Source organism: Oncorhynchus masou, unplaced genomic scaffold (assembly GCF_036934945.1).
Source record: "Oncorhynchus masou masou isolate Uvic2021 unplaced genomic scaffold, UVic_Omas_1.1 unplaced_scaffold_1835, whole genome shotgun sequence".
NCBI classification, from domain to species: Eukaryota; Metazoa; Chordata; class Actinopteri; order Salmoniformes; family Salmonidae; genus Oncorhynchus; species Oncorhynchus masou.
Window position 1 is genome coordinate 2,681 of NW_027008347.1, and position 19,820 is coordinate 22,500.

The following is a 19,820-nucleotide window of genomic DNA, read 5'->3' on the forward strand; positions in this document are numbered from 1 at the left end:
AAAAACCCAGCAGCGTTGCAGTTCTTGACACAAACCGGTGCGCCTGCCACCTACTAGCACACCCCGTTCAAAGGCACATAAATCTTTTGTCTTGCCCAATCACCCTCTGAATGGCACATATACACAATCCATGACTTAAATATCTCATGGCTTAAAAATCCCTCAACATGTCTCCTCCTCTTCATCTACATTGATTTGTTGACCATTTAACAAGTGACATCAATAAGGGATCATAGCTTTCACCTGGTCAGTCAATGTCATAGAAAGAGCAGGTGTCCTTGACCTTTCGTACACTCAATGTCGTGTGACGTTTGACTGAGTGGAACTGCTTCCCTCTGCAGTTGTCTGTGAGAAACTACAAGTGATGATCCGTTTTCTGTGAGAAACTGCAAGTGATGATCCGTTTTCTGTGAGAAACTACAAGTGATGATCCGTTTTCACCATTTCTTTTTTACTACATAACTTCTGTTTATTCATAGACAAACTCTGAAACATGTTTATTAAATTGTCTTTTAAAACTAGATTTGTTCCAGCCAACAAATTCATAAAGCAACTCCCATTATTTCTCTTTATGCATAAATGCCTCCTTTATCAAAGTGTTAATCTAACCCAACTATCAGTGTGTTTAAGACCTTTACATAGTATATTTATCACACCCATCTAGCTAATTCATCTAACCCAACTATTAGTGTGTTTAAGACCTTTACATAGTATATGTATCACACCCATCTAGCTAATTCATCTAACCCAACTATCAGTGTGTTTAAGACCTTTACATAGTATATGTATCACACCCGTCTAGCTAATTCAACTTAAGCGATTGTGCTCCATTGAAACACTCCCCTAACTATACAGGTCAGCGACTCACAGTGACAGAACAAGATGGAGGAGCATGCTGAGACATGTTCATCTCCTTCCAACTCTCCTCCTCTGAAACAGTTGGGAGTAATATTCAAACCAACCCATGACATTTTATTTTATTACAAGCAAATGTTAGGATACATGACATACCAGACTCCTAGATGACATACCAGACTCCTAGATGACATACCAGACTCTAGATGACATACCAGACTCCTAGATGACATACCAGACTCCTAGATGACATACCAGAATCATGGGCTCCACATTCTGATACACAGCGAGAATTCTCATTCTTCCACAGGAGTGAGGAATATTCTCTGATTAAGGCAGTTGTAGTAAGTCTGGATCACATGCCAGTATATTGGACAACCACATGCATATTATCTGACACCCTTACAGTATATAATGCAGTATAAAATATACACCGAGCTTACCTAACATTAGTACCGAGCTAAAAATCCTTCTTTACATCTGTCATCTACTGATTGAAGAGACATCAATAAGGGATCATAGCTTTCACCTGATCAGTCAATGCCATGGAAATATGTTGTATACTCGGTGTATATTCATACCCAAGGCACAAGACAAAAGCTATTTTAAAGAGTACTACAAGCACCTTCTCATCTCTTTAAGACAGTGTGCAAGTATTTCGTTAGACGTCATTAACCCTTTATAAATGCTGTTCATTTGGTCCGCTCGTGGCCAAACTAGATCAGATCAGTTAAATGTATTATTTCTTAACAATGTCTAAATGCATTTCACCCATTGTCCCCCCTCCCCCTCCTCCATGCTTTCATAGGTCATTGTCAGGCAGAATGAGGTTCTATATTGTTTGAATATGACTCTGAACATCTGAAAAACAGCTCCACATGCTAAAGCCACGTGCACAAAAATAATCCATTAAAAAGTGAGAAAAGATTCAAACACGTTATACTGAGTATCTGAGGACGTCAAATACTAAAATACTGGAACAGACAGGACTTTGAGTCGAAATCTGACACGTTTATACAATTCCTTTGACTAAGTTGGGCACTTGTTCAGCGTTGCTAACCCGCAAACCTCCAGTAACTTTCTTAAAATCCCAGGTTTCTAGAAACCCCCGAAATGGAAGATCCCCAGAATCAATAGGGAATAAGCAGGACATCCGGGAAAGGCAGGGAATTGTCCAGAGTTTCTGGGACGTTGGGAAAGCTACTGAACATGTTGTCGAGTGTCGCCCCCTAGGGACTCGGAGGTCTACTTGCGTCCGACAGTCTCAGCCAGTTTCTTCAGTCTCTTCTTCAGTTCCAGAGGAAACTGCTCGTAACATTTCTTACACACAGGCTTCATGTCAAACTCCACAAACTTGTTCCTGTCAACAGAGGACAGGGGAGACACAGTCAGTATTTTTGTAATGCATTTTGGGCTCCATTGTGTATGAAATGTGCTTTACGAATAATATATATATTGTATTCTCATGAACAGCAGCACATGCAGATTTCTAATCCTTAGCAAGTTACACTACGATCACACAACTAGCATGACAGGACAGAAATGCAGTCAGATTACTGTTTGTTCCACTTCAGTACAATATTTCATTTTAAAGGGAAATGACCTCCATAACATACAGTGCCTTGCGAAAGTATTCGGCCCCCTTGAACTTTGCGACCTTTTGCCACATTTCAGGCTTCAAACATAAAGATATAAAACTGTATTTTTTTGTGAAGAATCAACAACAAGTGGGACACAATCATGGTGGAACGACATTTATTGGATATTTCAAACTTTAACAAATCAAAAACTGAAAAATTGGGCGTGCAAAATTATTCAGCCCACTTAAGTTAATACTTTGTAGCGCCACCTTTTGCTGCGATTACATCTGTAAGTCGCTTGGGGTATGTCTCTATCAGTTTTGCACATCGAGAGACTGAAATTTTTTCCCATTCCTCCTTGCAAAACAGCTCGAGCTCAGTGAGGTTGGATGGAGAGCATTTGTGAACAGCAGTTTTCAGTTCTTTCCACAGATTCTCGATTGGATTCAGGTCTGGACTTTGACCTGGCCATTCTAACACCTGGATATGTTTATTTTTGAACCATTCCATTGTAGATTTTGCTTTATGTTTTGGATCATTGTCTTGTTGGAAGACAAATCTCCGTCCCAGTCTCAGGTCTTTTGCAGACTCCATCAGGTTCTTCCAGAATGGTCCTGTATTTGGCTCCATCCATCTTCCCATCAATTTTAACCATCTTCCCTGTCCCTGCTGAAGAAAAGCAGGCCCAAACCATGATGCTGCCACCACCATGTTTGACAGTGGGGATGGTGTGTTCAGGGTGATGAGCTGTGTTGCTTCATTCATATTCCATTCACCCATCTCAATGTAACATCGATAGGTTTAGGCTACTACATGATACTAACATTTTCCCTGTACCCATCATGAGGCTGCTACAATCTAGCCTATGAATGAACGTTTACAATGTAGGGACACAGGTTGAGAGAATTTTGAGTAATCAAAGTGACCAATAGTGACATATTCAAAACAGCCTTGCACACTCTTGCCTGCATCTAGCTGATCTAGGGAGTAATCATTAGTTCAGTTGCAAACAAGAGTTTCTATTGGACAAATACAGGTATGTTTTTCACTGTTTGCTTCCGTACAAGAAACGTTTTTCAACAGAATCTGCAAAATGAATAGACCCATGAACACACGCAAACACAGTTAACTTTCATAGCAGCCACATGCAAACAGCATGATCACTTTGCTCACATCTATCTACGCGCTCTCCTCCTCTCACCTTTTCCCTTCGCTTGTGGACTTTCTGTGACCAGGCGCAAAACCTTTCCAAGCCAAACCTTCATGTCATGACCGCTAACCGCTACACACAGCCTACACCATTGTCACCATATTAGCTAATGCCAGTCAACATAGCGAATAGAACTAACTCGTTAGTAAACCCGCTACAGTCATGCAGTACAGTGTACAGTCAGCAAGCAGTTTAGCAGTCACACCAGCGGGCCCCAGTGGCAATAAATTATTAAAACCAAAAGCTACTTTGACTTGGAAGAGATCCAGTGTTGGATAGCCATAGCCAGCTAGCTAACATAGCATCCCTCTGTTTTGGCTAGGTGTTAAAGTAGGCTAAACTAGCTAGCTCCATTCATTAGCTAAGTAAGTTAAAGCGTTTAAAAAAATCTGAAATATTGCTAGCTCTCTCTCTCTCTCTCTTGCTTCTCCTTAATTTTGGAAGAAATTAATTTCTTCAAAACTGTTCAACTATTGTCTTTCTCTTCGAGTCAACTACTCACCACATTCTATGCACTGCAGTGCTAGCTAGCTGTAGCTTATGCTTTCAGTAGTAGACTTATTCTTCGATCCTTTGATTTAGTGGACAAAATGTCAGTTCATGCTGCAAGAGCTCTGATAGGTTGGAGGATGTCCTGCAGAAGTTGTCATAATTACTGTGTAAGTCTATGGAAGGGGTGAGAACCATGAGCCTCCTAGGTTTTGTATTGAAGTCAATGTACCCAGAGGAGGACGGACAATACAGCATGGTGCTACCCTACAGAGTGCTGCCGAGGCTACTGTCGACCTTCATTGCAAAACATTGTGTTTTAATCTATTATTTGGCGACGTGAATATATTTAGTATAGTTTTATCTAAAAAGGATCACTTTTTGAATGTTTCACTATTTTTATGAAATGCACTGAGAATGGCCCTCCCCTTCCTGCTCTGAGCCGCCTCCACTGGGAGTTGAATCTCTGATCTTATTAACATCGCTTCTCCTTCCCATCTCTTATCGGAGAGCCAACAGCGCCATCTCCTGAACCGATGGACTAACTAGTTTTTCACAAGTCACTTCATCACTTCTCCCTTCCCATCTCTTATCGGAGAGCCAACAGCGCCATCTCCTGAAACTATGGACTAACTAGTTTTTCACTCGTCACTTCATCCTCATCTCATAAAGGAAGTGGTAACAGTGAATTTGATAAAGTTATTAAGAAATCCTAGCACACCCTATTGTAATCCTATAGTTTCTCACTGAGAGAGAACTGTGCAGAGGAAAGGGAGTGTTATAGAATGTTAGCCTCTCTTCTCTTTACTGATCTGTGAGCACCTGGTCAGTTCTGGTGTGTTTTGTTCACTTCTACTGTAAAGATATTGAGATGATCATGGATTTGACCATAGTGTTGAATGCCCTCTGTGAGGCTTCTCACGTAACAATATACACTGAGTGGACAAAACATTAAGATCATCCTTCCTAATATTGATTTTCTCCTCCCCCTTTGCCCTCAGAACAGCCTCAATTTGACAGCTATGAACGCTACAAGGTGCCAAAGCATTCCATAGGGAGCTTCTGACCCATATGAACTCTACAAGGTGCCAAAGCATTCCACAGGGATGCTGACCCATATGAACTCTACAAGGTGCCAAAGCGTTCCACAGGGATGCTGACCCATATGAATGCTACAAGGTGCCAAAGCATTCCACAGGGATGCTGACCCATATGAACTCTACAAGGTGCCAAAGCGTTCCACAGGGATGCTGACCCATATGAACTCTACAAGGTGCCAAAGCATTCCATAGGGATGCTGACCCATATTGACCCCAATGCTTCCCACAGTTGTGTCAAGTTGGTCTGATGTCCTGTGGGTGGTGGACTGTTCTTGATACACACGGGAAACTGTTGAGTGAAAAAACCCAGCAGCGTTGCAGTTCTTGACACAAACCAGTGCGCCTGCCACCTACTAGCACACCCCGTTCAAAGGCACTTAAATCTTTTGTCTTGCCCAATCACCCTCTGAATGGCACATATACACAATCCATGACTTAATTATCTCATGGCTTAAAAATCCTTGAACATGTCTCTTCCCCATCATCTACATTGATTTGTTGACCATTTAACAAGTGACATCAATAAGGGATCATAGCTTTCACCTGGTCAGTCAATGTCATAGAAAGAGCAGGTGTCCTTGACCTTTCGTACACTCAATGTCGTGTGACGTTTGACTGAGTGGAACTGCTTCCCTCTGCAGTTGTCTGTGAGAAACTGCAAGTGATGATCAGTCTTCTGTGAGAAACTACAAGTGATGATCAGTTTTCTGTGAGAAACTGCAAGTGATGATCCGTTTTCTGTGAGAAACTGCAAGTGATGATCAGTTTTCTGTGAGAAACTGCAAGTGATGATCAGTTTTCTGTGGGAAACTGCAAGTGATGATCAGTTCTCTGTGGGAAACTACAAGTGATGATCAGTTTTCTGTGGGAAACTACAAGTGATGAGCAGTTTTCTGTGGGAAACTACAAGTGATGATCCGTTTTCACCATTTCTTTTTTACTACGCAACTTTTGTTTATTCATAGACAAACTCTGAAACATGTTTATTAAATTGTCTTTTAAAACTAGATTTGTTCCAGTCAACAACTTCATAAAGCAACTCCCATTATTTCTCTTTATGCATAAATGCCTCCTTTATCAAAGTGTTCATCTAATCCAACTATCAGTGTGTTTAAGACCTGTACATAGTATATTTATCACACCCATCTCTAATTCATCTAACCCAACTATTAGTGTGTTTAAGACCTTTACATAGTATATTTATCACACCCATCTAGCTAATTCATCTAACCCAACTATCAGTGTGTTTAAGACCTTTACATAGTATATTTATCACACCCATCTAGCTAATTCATCTAACCCAACTATTAGTGTGTTTAAGACCTTTACATAGTATATGTATCACACCCATCTAGCTAATTCAACTTAAGCGATTGTGCTCCATTGAAACACTCCCCTAACTATACAGGTCAGCGACTCAGTGACAGAACAAGATGGAGGAGCATGCTGAGACATGTTCATCTCCTTCCAACTCTCCTCCTCTGAAACAGTTGGGAGTAATATTCAAACCAACCCATGACATTTTATTTTATTACAAGCAAATGTTAGGATACATGACATACCAGACTCCTAGATGACATACCAGACTCCTAAATGACATACCAGACTCCTAGATGACATACCAGACTCCTAGATGACATACCAGACTCCTAGATGACATACCAGACTCCTAGATGACATACCAGAGTCATGGGCTCCACATTCTGATACACAGCTAGAATTCTCATTCTTCCACAGGAGTGAGGAATATTCTCTGATTAAGGCAGTTGTAGTAAGTCTGGATCACATGCCAGTATATTGGACAACCACATGCATATTATCTGACACCCTTACAGTATATAATGCAGTATAAAATATACACTGAGCTTACCTAACATTAGTACCGAGCTAAAAATCCTTATTTAAATCTGTCATCTACTGATTGAAGAGACATCAATAAGGGATCATAGCTTTCACCTGATCAGTCAATGCCATGGAAATATGTTGTATACTCGGTGTATATTCATACCCAAGGCACAAGACAAAAGCTATTTTAAAGAGTACGACAAGCACCTTCTCATCTCTTTAAGACAGCGTGCAAGTATTTGGTTAGACGTCATTAACCCTTTATAAATGCTGTTCATTTGGTCCGCTCGTGGCCAAACTAGATCAGATCAGTTAAATGTATTATTTCTTAACAATGTCTAAATGCATTTCACCCATTGTCCCCCCTCCCCCCTCCATGCTTTCATAGGTCATTGTCAGGCAGAATGAGGTTCTATATTGTTTGAATACGACTCTGAACATCTGAAAAACAGCTCCACATGCTAAAGCCACGTGCACAAAAATAATCCATTAAAAAGTGAGAAAAGATTCAAACACGTTATACTGAGTATCTGAGGACGTCAAATACTAAAATACTGGAACAGACAGGACTTCGAAATCTGACACGTTTATACAATTCCTTTGACTAATTTGGGCACTTGTTAAGGTTAATACAGGGTTCAGCGTTGCTAACCCGCAAACCTCCAGTAACTTTCTTAAAATCCCAGGTTTCTAGAAACCCCCGAAATGGAAGATCCCCAGAATCAATAGGGAATAAGCAGGACATCCGGGAAAGGCAGGGAATTGTCCAGAGTTTCTGGGACGTTGGGAAAGCTACTGAACATGTTGTCGAGTGTCGCCCCCTAGGGACTCGGAGGTCTACTTGCGTCCGACAGTCTCAGCCAGTTTCTTCAGTCTCTTCTTCAGTTCCAGAGGAAACTGCTCATAACATTTCTTACACACAGGCTTCATGTCAAACTCCACAAACTTGTTCCTGTCAACAGAGGACAGGGGAGACAGTCAGTATTTTTGTAATGCATTTTGGGCTCCATTGTGTATGAAATATATATATATATATATATATACACACACACTCATGAACAGCAGCACATGCAGGTTTCTAATCCTTTGCAAGTTACACTACGATCACACAACTAGCATGACAGGACAGAAATACAGTCAGATGTACTGAAGTGGAACCAACAGTAAATATTTCATTTTTAAGGGAAATTACCTCCATAACATATGTATGTGGAAGATTACACATTACACCTTTCATCACAACGAGTACGTCCCAAATGGCACCCTGTTCCCTTTATAGTGCACTACGTTGGACCAGGCCCCTATTGCACCCTGTTCCCTATATAGTGCACTACGTTGGACCAGGCCCCTATTGCACCCTGTTCCCTTTATAGTGCACTACGTTGGACCAGGGCCCTATTGCACCCTGTTCCCTTTATAGTGCACTACGTTGGACCAGGCCCCTATTGCACCCTGTTTCCTTTATAGTGCACTACGTTGGACCAGGGCCCACAGGTTGTCATTTGGGACGCAATCCATTGTCACATAACAGAAGAACATGACGGAGCAATGACAGAACAGATCAAGCAAACTGGAGGTGAAAACAACAAAAAGGAAAGACAATAAGAGGAAAAGCTAAATGAAGAGTGACTTGGAAGTGGAATTACTAACCCATGGATGGAAATGAAAGGAGGATAGTGAAGATGACAGGAAGTGGAATTACTAACCCATGGATGGAAATGAAAGGAGGATAGTGAAGATGACAGGAAGTGGAATTACTAACCCATGGATGGAAATGAAAGGAGGATAGTGAAGATGACAGGAAGTGGAATTACTAACCCATGGATGGAAATGGAAGGAGGATAGAGAAGATGACAGGAAGTGGAATTACTAACCCATGGATGGAAATGAAAGGAGGATAGAGAAGATGACAGGAAGTGGAATTACTAACCCATGGATGGAAATGAGCGAGAGGAGGATAGTGAAGATGACAGGAAGAGGACTGGAAAAGTCTACAGACAGATAACAGGTTTCTTTTTGCGGTCTTTTGAGGCGTCCCTCTCGCGTCGGGCCAGTCTGCGTTTCAGCTCCTCAGGCATCCGCTCGTAACAGTGCTTACATACAGGCTTCAGATCGACCTCTACAAACTTATCTCTGTTACACCACAGGGAGGGGAGGGAGGGAGAGAGAAGAGAAAACCGAGGGAAAGAGAGAGAGAAGAGAAAACCGAGAGAGAGAAGAGAAAACAGTGAGAGAAGAGAAAACAGAGAGAGAGAGAGAAGAGAAAACAGAGGGGGGGGGGAGAGAGAAGAGAAAACAGAGGATAGAAAAAGCACAGGGTGGAGAAGTGAGAAGACTAGAGAAAATAAGAGAGAAAAAACAGATTGTGTCCAATAGAAGATTAGAGAAAACACAGTACTTTAATAGGGAATAGGGTGTCATTTGGGACACAGACTGAGAGGAAGGCGGGACAACGACAGACAGGAAGAGCTAAAGGGGTAGGAAAGAGCCCAGTATAATATCACTGATATATAATAATGTAATAATAACATACTTGAGGGTGAGCTTGGTGTTGCAGGTGGCGCAGGAGAAACAGTTCACACACCATGCTTTGTTCAGGGCTGAAACCACTACAGGGACAACAGAAAGTCCATTATGGCGTCAGATCCTTCTAAAACAATTCATTCAAAATGAGAAACAGTTGATGCTTACCGTCTCCTTCAATCACTCTGTTGCAGTGGAAGCACACATCACCAAAGAGCTAGAGGGTTGAGACACGGGCAGAGATGAGCATTTCATTCACCAAACATACACGACTTGATTTAACCATTAGCAAACTTTTACATATCAGTCAGTGCCAGCCAGAACAACATGCAATAACTGTGTTACTCTGCAACCCCTATCCCATAAACGTCTGTGGACATGAGCCCCATGGGACTGGTCAAACATAGTGCATTACATAGGGAATAGGGGACCATTTACCTGGTTATAGTGGGTCTCAGTCAGATCATAGCTTTATTACCTGGTTGTAGTGGGTCTCAGTCAGATCATAGCTTTATTACCTGGTTGTAGTGGGTCTCAGTCAGATCATAGCTTTACTACCTGGTTGTAGTGGGTCTCACAGTCAGATCATAGCTTTACTACCTGGTTGTAGTGGGTCTCAGTCAGATCATAGCTTTATTACCTGGTTGTAGTGGGTCTCAGTCAGATCATAGCTTTATTACCTGGTTGTAGTGGGTCTCACAGTCAGATCATAGCTTTACTACCTGGTTGTAGTGGGTCTCACAGTCAGATCATAGCTTTATTACCTAGTTGTAGTGGGTCTCAGTCAGATCATAGCTTTATTACCTAGTTGTAGTGGGTCTCAGTCAGATCATAGCTTTACTACCTGGTTGTAGTGGGTCTCACAGTAGGCCAGACCCTTCCTCTCATAGTGGCGGTGTCCAAGGAACGGCTTCTCACACTTAGCACACACAAAATGCTGCAAACACAGGCAACATCACATGTTAGCATGGCTAACTGTAGAAACAGGCAACATCACATGTTAGCATGGCTAATGGCTAACTGTAGTACCAGGCAACATCACATGTTAGCATGGCTAATGGCTAACTGTAGTACCAGGCAACATCATATGTTAGCATGGCTAACTGTAGTCACAGGGAAGCAGCATCCCAAGTTAGCATGGCTAATAGCTAACTCTTGTCACAGGCAGACGCCACCACACAGGCGTTAGCATATTGCTAACTCTACTCACAGGCACAAGCAGTTAAGTTAGCTAACTTTGCTAACTCTAGTCAGCTGCCATCAGGGCACGTATTCACAAAGAGTATCAGTGTAGGAGTGCTGGTCGAGGATCAGGTGATCTACCTGTACATGTGTTATTCATTATGATCTTAAAGGTCATGAACAGTCAAAAAAATCTATGATATTTGAATGAATCCAGATTAAAGTATGAAAAATGACCATTGCTCCTACATTGATAAAGTCATAAAGCTACTGGTCCCCTCCCCCATGTCAAACACTTGGATTCACTGTTAAGGGGTTAGGGTGACATCACCTAACTCATTTTAATACACCAATGGTAACATGATATTCTCTTACCTAATTTAAACAAGTACTGCTTTGTAACCAACATCGGAGAAGGCGTGTTTGTGGAGGGGGTGTGGTTTATACAGCTACTCTACTGGTGCCAAAATTTGACTGTAGGGTGTCATCAAATATAATTAAAAGTTTACACTATTCACCTATGGTAGAGATACTCGTGTCCCCTTTTATCTGTGTCTGGTGTGAGCTGGGTCTTCATCCGTGTCTGGCGTTAGCTAGTTACTGGCTAGCTTGGTCTTTATCCGTGTCTGGTGTTAGCTGGCTAGCTGGGTCTTCATCCGTGTCTGGCGTTAGCTAGTTACTGGCTAGCTTGGGTCTTTATCCGTGTCTGGTGTTAGCTGGCTAGCTGGGTCTTCATCCGTGTCTGGCGTTAGCTAGTTACTGGCTAGCTGGGTCTTCATCCGTGTCTGGCGTTAGCTAGTTACTGGCTAGCTGGGTCTTCATCTGTGTCTGGCGTTAGCTAGTTACTGGCTAGCTGGGTCTTCATCCGTGTCTGGCGTTAGCTAGTTACTGGCTAGCTGGGTCTTCATCCGTGTCTGGCGGTAGCTGGTGTTAGTTACTGGCTAGCTGGGTCTTCATCCGTGTCTGGTGTTAGCTAGTTACTGGCTAGCTGGGTCTTCATCTGTGTCTGGCGTTAGCTAGTTACTGGCTAGCTGGGTCTTCATCTGTGTCTGGCGTTAGCTAGTTACTGGCTAGCTGGGTCTTCATCCGTGTCTGGCGTTAGCTAGTTACTGGCTAGCTGGGTCTTCATCCGTGTCTGGTGTTAGCTAGTTACTGGCTAGCTGGGTCTTCATCCGTGTCTGGCGTTAGCTAGTTACTGGCTAGCTGGGTCTTCATCCGTGTCTGGCGTTAGCTAGTTACTGGCTAGCTGGGTCTTCATCCGTGTCTGGTGTTAGCTAGTTACTGGCTAGCTGGGTCTTCATCCGTGTCTGGTGTTAGCTGGTTACTGGCTAGCTGGGTCTTCATCCGTGTCTGGCGTTAGCTAGTTACTGGCTAGCTGGGTCTTCATCCGTGTCTGGTGTTAGCTGGGTCTTCATCCGTGTCTGGTGTTAGCTAGTTACTGGCTAGCTGGGTCTTCAATGTTTCAATGTTTGAGTTGCGTATCACCACATTTGCTTGAGATTATTTTACTGCAACACTGTATCCAAGTTGTTTGACGTCGGGGTTTCAAAGAGCTGTCAGTCAAGGAGCGCTCACAAGAATAAGCTCCCCACTCAGCCTGTCTTTTCAAACTTCCTGGTAGTTAGAGAGAGAACTTTTCCCTCACATTGAGCACTTCTATCCAAAACAAATATTATGGGTGATATTTTAGTCACTCAAAATGCTATTTTACATGGGAATCAGAATGACTGTTTGGGACCTTTAAAGACTAAACTAACCCTATATAACAGCCCTACTCAGAGCTTTATGAATACAACTGGCCCAAGTAACTCAACAGGGCTTGGTCAGAAAAATGCATGACACACACACACAGCAATCATTCAGGACAGGCAGCGGAACAGTGGCCTCTAGTGGAGAGAATGTCTACTGCAGGCAGGCCAGGCACTGTAGACTACTTGTCGTGTATTCATCAGTACTGTAAAGTTGTGAGAGATTCAAATGCAACAATGTGCATGTGTTTAGCCACCCACACCCATGTATTTCTGGGTGAGAAGAACTTATCTGTGAATGTGGTAACGGTGTGCCTCTTGTTTCTATTGACATATGACGGGTGTTTGTGGCTGAAGGGTGTAGTTGTGTAGCTAGCTATGCAATGTTGTTTCCTGTAGTGCAGTTTCTATGTGTGGGAGGAGAAAGACCTCCTTTCTCCTTGTATGTGTCCCAAATGGCACCCTATTCCCTACATAGGGCCCTAACTCTGACCAGAACACTATGGGCTCTGGTTAAAACTTAGTGCACCACATAGGGCCCTAACTCTGACCAGAACACTATGGGCTCTGGTTAAAACTTAGTGCACTACACAGGGCCCTAACTCTGACCAGAACACTATGGGCTCTGGTTAAAACTTAGTGCACCACATAGGGACTACTGCCATTTGGGATATAACACCTTCTCACCATGTTAAAGTGCCACTCGCAGTAGGCATAGCCCTTACATTCATAGTAGGGATGGCCCTGGAACGATCGCTCACATACACTACACCCAAAGTGCTGGGAGAGGAGGAGGGGGAGGAGAGAGGGAGGAGGAGAGAGGAGGAGGGAGGAGGAGGAGGGAAGGGGAGGAGAAGGGAGGGATAAAAGAAGCCACAAAGATGAGGATGTAGAGAAGAATAAAGTATGAAGGAAAGTGTTGGAAGGAAAAGAAAGGTGTCACAGGATGGAGAGCAGATAGAGTTACTCACAGTCCAATACGCTCTCTGAACACCAAGGAAATTATAAAAATGGAACATATCATTTCTTTGTAAAAGCTAACTCAACAAACATCTGACTAACCAAATATGTCTAAAATACCACTAGATCCCATCATGTCATTTGTGACCACACACCTCGACGTGCCACTGCTTGCCCATGGCGTTGACCACGCGTCCCTCGATGGGCCTCCTGCAGGCGCCACAGATCGGCACCCCCATCTTATCATGGCAGGGCAGACAGTACAGCTCTCCCTTCAGCTCCCTGGCATCTGCTGTCAGCTCCTTACTACAGGGAGAGGGGAGGGACAAACATTATATTACACAAAACACACACACAAACAGTGGTTTTGAAGCAGGGTAAATGGTAACATCTTAAACACTCTTGCTTTCATTATTCCAAATATTGACTGAACCACATAATGGAATCAGGAGCACATTATGTCAGATATCAGGAGGGAGCCGTGAAGCGTACTGACCCACAGTTGTTGCAGTTGAAGTGGTCGGGGTGGTAGGGGTCGTTCTTAAAGATGAGGGGGCTGTCCTCGATGATGGCATGGCATTTCTGACAGATGTACTTCCCCAGACCTCTAGCCTTCTCACGGTTATGACAGGGTCGACACAGGTGCCTGGTGTGGGAGAGGGGAGGGAACAAACATGAGGAACAAACATTACTACAGCTCCTTACTACAGGGAGAGGGGAGGGACAAACCTTACTACAGGGAGAGGGGAGGGACAAACATTACTACAGGGAGAGGGGAGGAACAAACATTACTACAGGGAGAGGGGAGGAACAAACATTACTACAGGGAGAGGGGAGGAACAAACATTACTACAGGGAGAGGGGAGGAACAAACATTACTACAGGGAGAGGGGAGGAACAAACATTACTACAGGGAGAGGGGAGGAACAAACATTACTACAGCTCCTTACTACAGGGAGAGGGGAGGGACAAACCTTACTACAGGGAGAGGGGAGGGACAAACATTACTACAGGGAGAGGGGAGGAACAAACATTACTACAGGGAGAGGGGAGGAACAAACATTACTACAGCTCTTTACTACAGGGAGGGGAGGGGGGAGGGACAAACATTACTACAGGGAGAGGGGAGGGACAAACATTACTACAGGGAGAGGGGAGGGACAAACATTACTACAGGGAGAGGGAGGAACAAACATTACTACAGGGAGAGGGGAGGAACAAACATTACTACAGGGAGAGGGGAGGAACAAACATTACTACAGCTCTTTACTACAGGGAGAGGGGAGGGACAAACATTACTACAGGGAGAGGGGAGGGACAAACATTACTACAGGGAGAGGGGAGGGACAAACATTACTACAGGGAGAGGGGAGGAACAAACATTACTACAGGGAGAGGGGAGGAACAAACATTACTACAGCTCTTTACTACAGGGAGAGGGGAGGGACAAACATTACTACAGGGAGAGGGGAGGGACAAACATTACTACAGGGAGAGGGGAGGGACAAACATTACTACAGGGAGAGGGGAGGAACAAACATTACTACAGGGAGAGGGAGGAACAAACATTACTACAGGGAGAGGGGAGGAACAAACATTACTACAGGGGAGAGGGAGGAACAAACATTACTACAGGGAGAGGGGAGGAACAAACATTACTACAGCTCTTTACTACAGGGACAAACATTACTACAGAGGGGAGGGACAAACATTACTACAGGGAGAGGGGAGGAACAAACATTACTACAGGGAGAGGGGAGGAACAAACATTACTACAGCTCTTTACTACAGGGAGAGGGGAGGGACAAACATTACTACAGGGAGAGGGGAGGAACAAACATTACTACAGGGAGAGGGGAGGAACAAACATTACTACAGGGAGAGGGGAGGAACAAACATTACTACAGCTCTTTACTACAGGGAGAGGGGAGGGACAAACATTACTACAGGGAGAGGGGAGGGACAAACATTACTACAGGGAGAGGGGAGGGACAAACATTACTACAGGGAGAGGTGAGGAACAAACATTACAACATCTCATTACAACAGGGAGAGGGGAGGGACAAACATTACTACAGGGAGAGGGGAGGGACAAACATTACTACAGCTCTTTACTACAGGGAGAGGGGAGGGACAAACATTACTACAGCTCCTTACTACAGGGAGAGGGGAGCGACAAACATTACTACAGCTCTTTACTACAGGGAGAGTGGAGGGACAAACATTACTACAGCTCCTTACTACAGGGAGAGTGGAGGGACAGACATTACTACAGGGAGAGTGGAGGGACAAACATTACTACAGCTCCTTACTACAGGGAGAGTGGAGGGACAGACATTACTACAGGGAGAGTGGAGGGACAAACATTACTACAGCTCCTTACTACAGGGAGAGTGGAGGGACAAACATTACTACAGGGAGAGTGGAGGGACAAACATTACTACAGCTCCTTACTACAGGGAGAGGGGAGGGACAAACCTTACTACAGCTCTTTACTACAGGGAGAGGGAGGGACAAACATTACTACAGCTCCTTACTACAGGGAGAGGGGAGGGACAAACATTACTACAGCTCTTTACTACAGGGAGAGGGGAGGGACAAACATTACTACAGCTCTTTACTACAGGGAGAGTGGAGGGACAAACATTACTACAGCTCCTTACTACAGGGAGAGTGGAGGGACAAACATTACTACAGCTCCTTACTACAGGGAGAGTGGAGGGACAGACATTACTACAGGGAGAGGGGAGGGACAAACATTACTACAGCTCTTTACTACAGGGAGAGTGGAGGGACAGACATTACTACAGGGAGAGGGGAGGGACAAACATTACTACAGCTCCTTACTACAGGGAGAGTGGAGGGACAAACATTACTACAGCTCCTTACTACAGGGAGAGTGGAGGGACAGACATTACTACAGGGAGAGTGGAGGGACAAACATTACTACAGCTCCTTACTACAGGGAGAGTGGAGGGACAGACATTACTACAGGGAGAGTGGAGGGACAGACATTACTACAGGGAGAGGGGAGGGACAAACATTACTACAGCTCCTTACTACAGGGAGAGTGGAGGGACAGACATTACTACAGGGAGAGTGGAGGGACAGACATTACTACAGGGAGAGGGGAGGGACAAACATTACTACAGCTCCTTACTACAGGGAGAGTGGAGGGACAGACATTACTACAGGGAGAGTGGAGGGACAAACATTACTACAGCTCCTTACTACAGGGAGAGTGGAGGGACAGACATTACTACAGGGAGAGTGGAGGGACAAACATTACTACAGCTCCTTACTACAGGGAGAGGGGAGGGACAAACATTACTACAGCTCTTTACTACAGGGAGAGGGGAGGGACAAACATTACTACAGCTCCTTACTACAGGGAGAGGGGAGGGACAAACATTACTACAGCTCTTTACTACAGGGAGAGGGAGGGACAAACATTACTACAGCTCTTTACTACAGGGAGAGTGGAGGGACAAACATTACTACAGCTCCTTACTACAGGGAGAGTGGAGGGACAGACATTACTACAGGGAGAGGGGAGGGACAAACATTACTACAGCTCTTTACTACAGGGAGAGGGGAGAGACAAACATTACTACAGCTCCTTACTACAGGGAGAGGGGATGGACAAACATTACTACAGCTCCTTACTACAGGGAGAGGGGAGGGACAAAAATTACTACAGCTCCTTACTACAGGGAGAGGGGAGGGACAGACATTACTACAGCTCCTTACTACAGGGAGAGGGGAGGGACAAAGCAGGATGGGTAAGTACATCCAACATGTCTCACTGGACAGGGACAAATTGTATCAGCATATTGATTGTGCAACCAGGGCTGGCAAAACCTTGGATCATTGCTATTCTAACTTCCGCGACGCATATAAGGCCCTGCCCCGCCCTCCTTTCGGAAAAGCTGACCACGACTCCATTTTGTTGATCCCTGCCTACAGACAGAAACTAAAACAAGAAGCTCCCACGCTGAGGTCTGTCCAACGCTGGTCCGACCAAGCTGACTCCACACTCCAAGACTGCTTCCATCACGTGGACTGGGACATGTTTCGTATTGCGTCAGATAACAACATTGACGAATACGCTGATTAAGGTGTGCGAGTTCATTAGAACGTGCGTTGAGATGTCGTTCCCATAGCAACGATTAAAACATTCCCAAACCAGAAACCGTGGATTGATGGCAGCATTCGCGTGAAACTGAAAGAGCGAACCACTGCTTTTAATCAGGGCAAGGTGACTGGTAATATGACTGAATACAAACAGTGCAGCTATTCCCTCCGTAAGACAATCAAACAAGCTAAGCGTCAGTATAGAGACAAAGTAGAATCTCAATTCAACGGCTCAGACACAAGAGGCATGTGGCAGGGTCTACAGTCAATCACGGACTACAGGAAGAAACCCAGCTCAGTCACGGACCAGGATGTCTTGCTCCCAGGCAGACTAAATAACTTTTTTGCCCGCTTTGAGGACAATACAGTGCCACTGACACGGCCTGCAACGAAAACATGTGGTCTCTCCTTCACTGCAGCTGAGGTGAGTAAAACATTTAAACGTGTTAACCTTCGCAAGGCTGCAGGCCCAGACGGCATCCCCAGCCGCGCCCTCAGAGCATGCCCAGACCAGCTGGCTGGTGTGTTTACGGACATATTCAATCAATCCCTATCCCAGTCTGCTGTTCCCTCATGCTTCAAGAGGGCCACCATTGTTCCTGTTCCCAAGAAAGCTAAGGTAACTAAGCTAAACGACTACCGCCCCGTAGCACTCACTTCCATCATCATGAAGTGCTTTGAGAGACTAGTCAAGGACCATATCACCTCCACCCTACCTGACACCCTAGACCCACTCCAATTTGCTTACCGCCCAAATAGGTCCACAGACGATGCAATCTCAACCACACTGCACACTGCCCTAACCCATCTGGACAAGAGGAATACCTATGTGAGAATGCTGTTCATCGACTACAGCTCGGCATTTAACACCATAGTACCCTCCAAGCTCGTCATCAAGCTCAAGACCCTGGGTCTCGACCCCGCCCTGTGCAACTGGGTACTGGACTTCCTGACGGGCCGCCCCCAGGTGGTGAGGGTAGGCAACAACATCTCCACCCCGCTGATCCTCAATACTGGGGCCCCACAAGGGTGTGTTCTGAGCCCTCTCCTGTACTCCCTGTTCACCCAGAAGGCGAGGTCAGTACAGGTGCATCAAAGCTGGGACCGAGAGACTGAAAAACAGCTTCTATCTCAAGGCCATCAGACTGTTAAACAGCCACCACTAACATTGAGTGGCTGCTGCCAACACACTGACTCAACTCCAGCCACTTTAATAATGGGAATTGATGGGAAATGATGAAAAATATATCACTAGCCACTTTTAAACAATGGTACCTTATATAATGTTATAATTGTTACTACACTTTATCTACAGTTTGGGAAAGTATTGGCCTCCTTGCTGGTGTTCTCTTGCATTTTGTTGATACTGAATGTTATCAGATCTTCAACCAAAACCTGATATTAGATCAAGGGAACCTGAGTTTACAAATATCAACAAACTGAGAAAATCAGAAAATGGGGCAAATACTTTCTCACAGCACTGTTTTATACAAACATACTGTTGTGAGTTGATTTGTGATTGGTTAACCTCTTGAAACTCCCCATCCCGGATCCGGGATTGTGACTAAGCCTCAGGCTCATTAGCATAACGCAACGTTAACGATTTCTGAAAATCGCAAATAAAATTAAAATAATGCGTTTGCTCTCAAGCTTAGCCTTTTCTTAACAACACTGTCATCTCAGATTTTCAAAATATGCTTTTGAACCATAGAAATTGACTAATTTGTGTAAGAGTATGCAAAGCTAGCATAGCATTTTGTGTAGCATGTAGCACGCAACATTTTCACAAAAGCCAGATAACCAAATAAATAAAATCATTTACCTTTGAAGAGCTTCTGATGTTTTCAATGAGGAGACTCCCAGCCACATACCAAATGCGCAGTGTTTCCTGAAAGCGTCTGTGTGTAGGAGAAATCGTTCCGTTTTCTACATTGCGCCTGGCTACCGAAACGAACCGAAAATGCAGTCACCTACAACGTGAAACTTTTTCCGGATTAACTACATAATATCGACCGAAACATGGCAAACGTTGTTTGGAATCAATCCTCAAGGTGTTTTTTCACATATCTCTTCATTGACATGCAGTTCATGGAAGCTTGCTTCTCTCTGTGCCCCATGGAAAAATACTGGCAGGTGACTTTGCGCACCAATTTCGCGCAGGACACCGGGCGGACATGTGGTAAATGTGGTCTCT

At 44.3% G+C, this 19,820-nt stretch overlaps 1 protein-coding gene across 5 annotated transcripts in view; it reads right to left on the reverse strand.

The window, feature by feature from the left end:
* Positions 1–951: 951 nt before the first annotated feature.
* Positions 952–19,820, reverse strand: part of LOC135532357 (LIM and senescent cell antigen-like-containing domain protein 1) — a 26,953-nt gene continuing 8,084 nt past the window's right edge. Inside the window, exons 5-12 of one of the 5 annotated variants that reach the window (XM_064959918.1) lie at positions 13,989–14,138; positions 13,648–13,798; positions 13,220–13,312; positions 10,447–10,539; positions 9,771–9,819; positions 9,613–9,688; positions 9,079–9,212; positions 7,946–8,031 (exon numbers count right to left, since the gene is read on the reverse strand). In XM_064959918.1, coding sequence (XP_064815990.1) covers positions 8,030–8,031; positions 9,079–9,212; positions 9,613–9,688; positions 9,771–9,819; positions 10,447–10,539; positions 13,220–13,312; positions 13,648–13,798; positions 13,989–14,138 — 748 coding nt within the window. In that variant the 3' untranslated portion in view covers positions 7,946–8,029. Of the gene's footprint in view, positions 2,216–6,736; positions 8,032–9,070; positions 9,213–9,612; positions 9,689–9,770; positions 9,820–10,446; positions 10,540–13,219; positions 13,313–13,647; positions 13,799–13,988; positions 14,139–19,820 lie in introns of those variants that run through there. The other 4 variants (XM_064959920.1, XM_064959919.1, XM_064959922.1 and 1 more) reach the window with 4 other exon arrangements.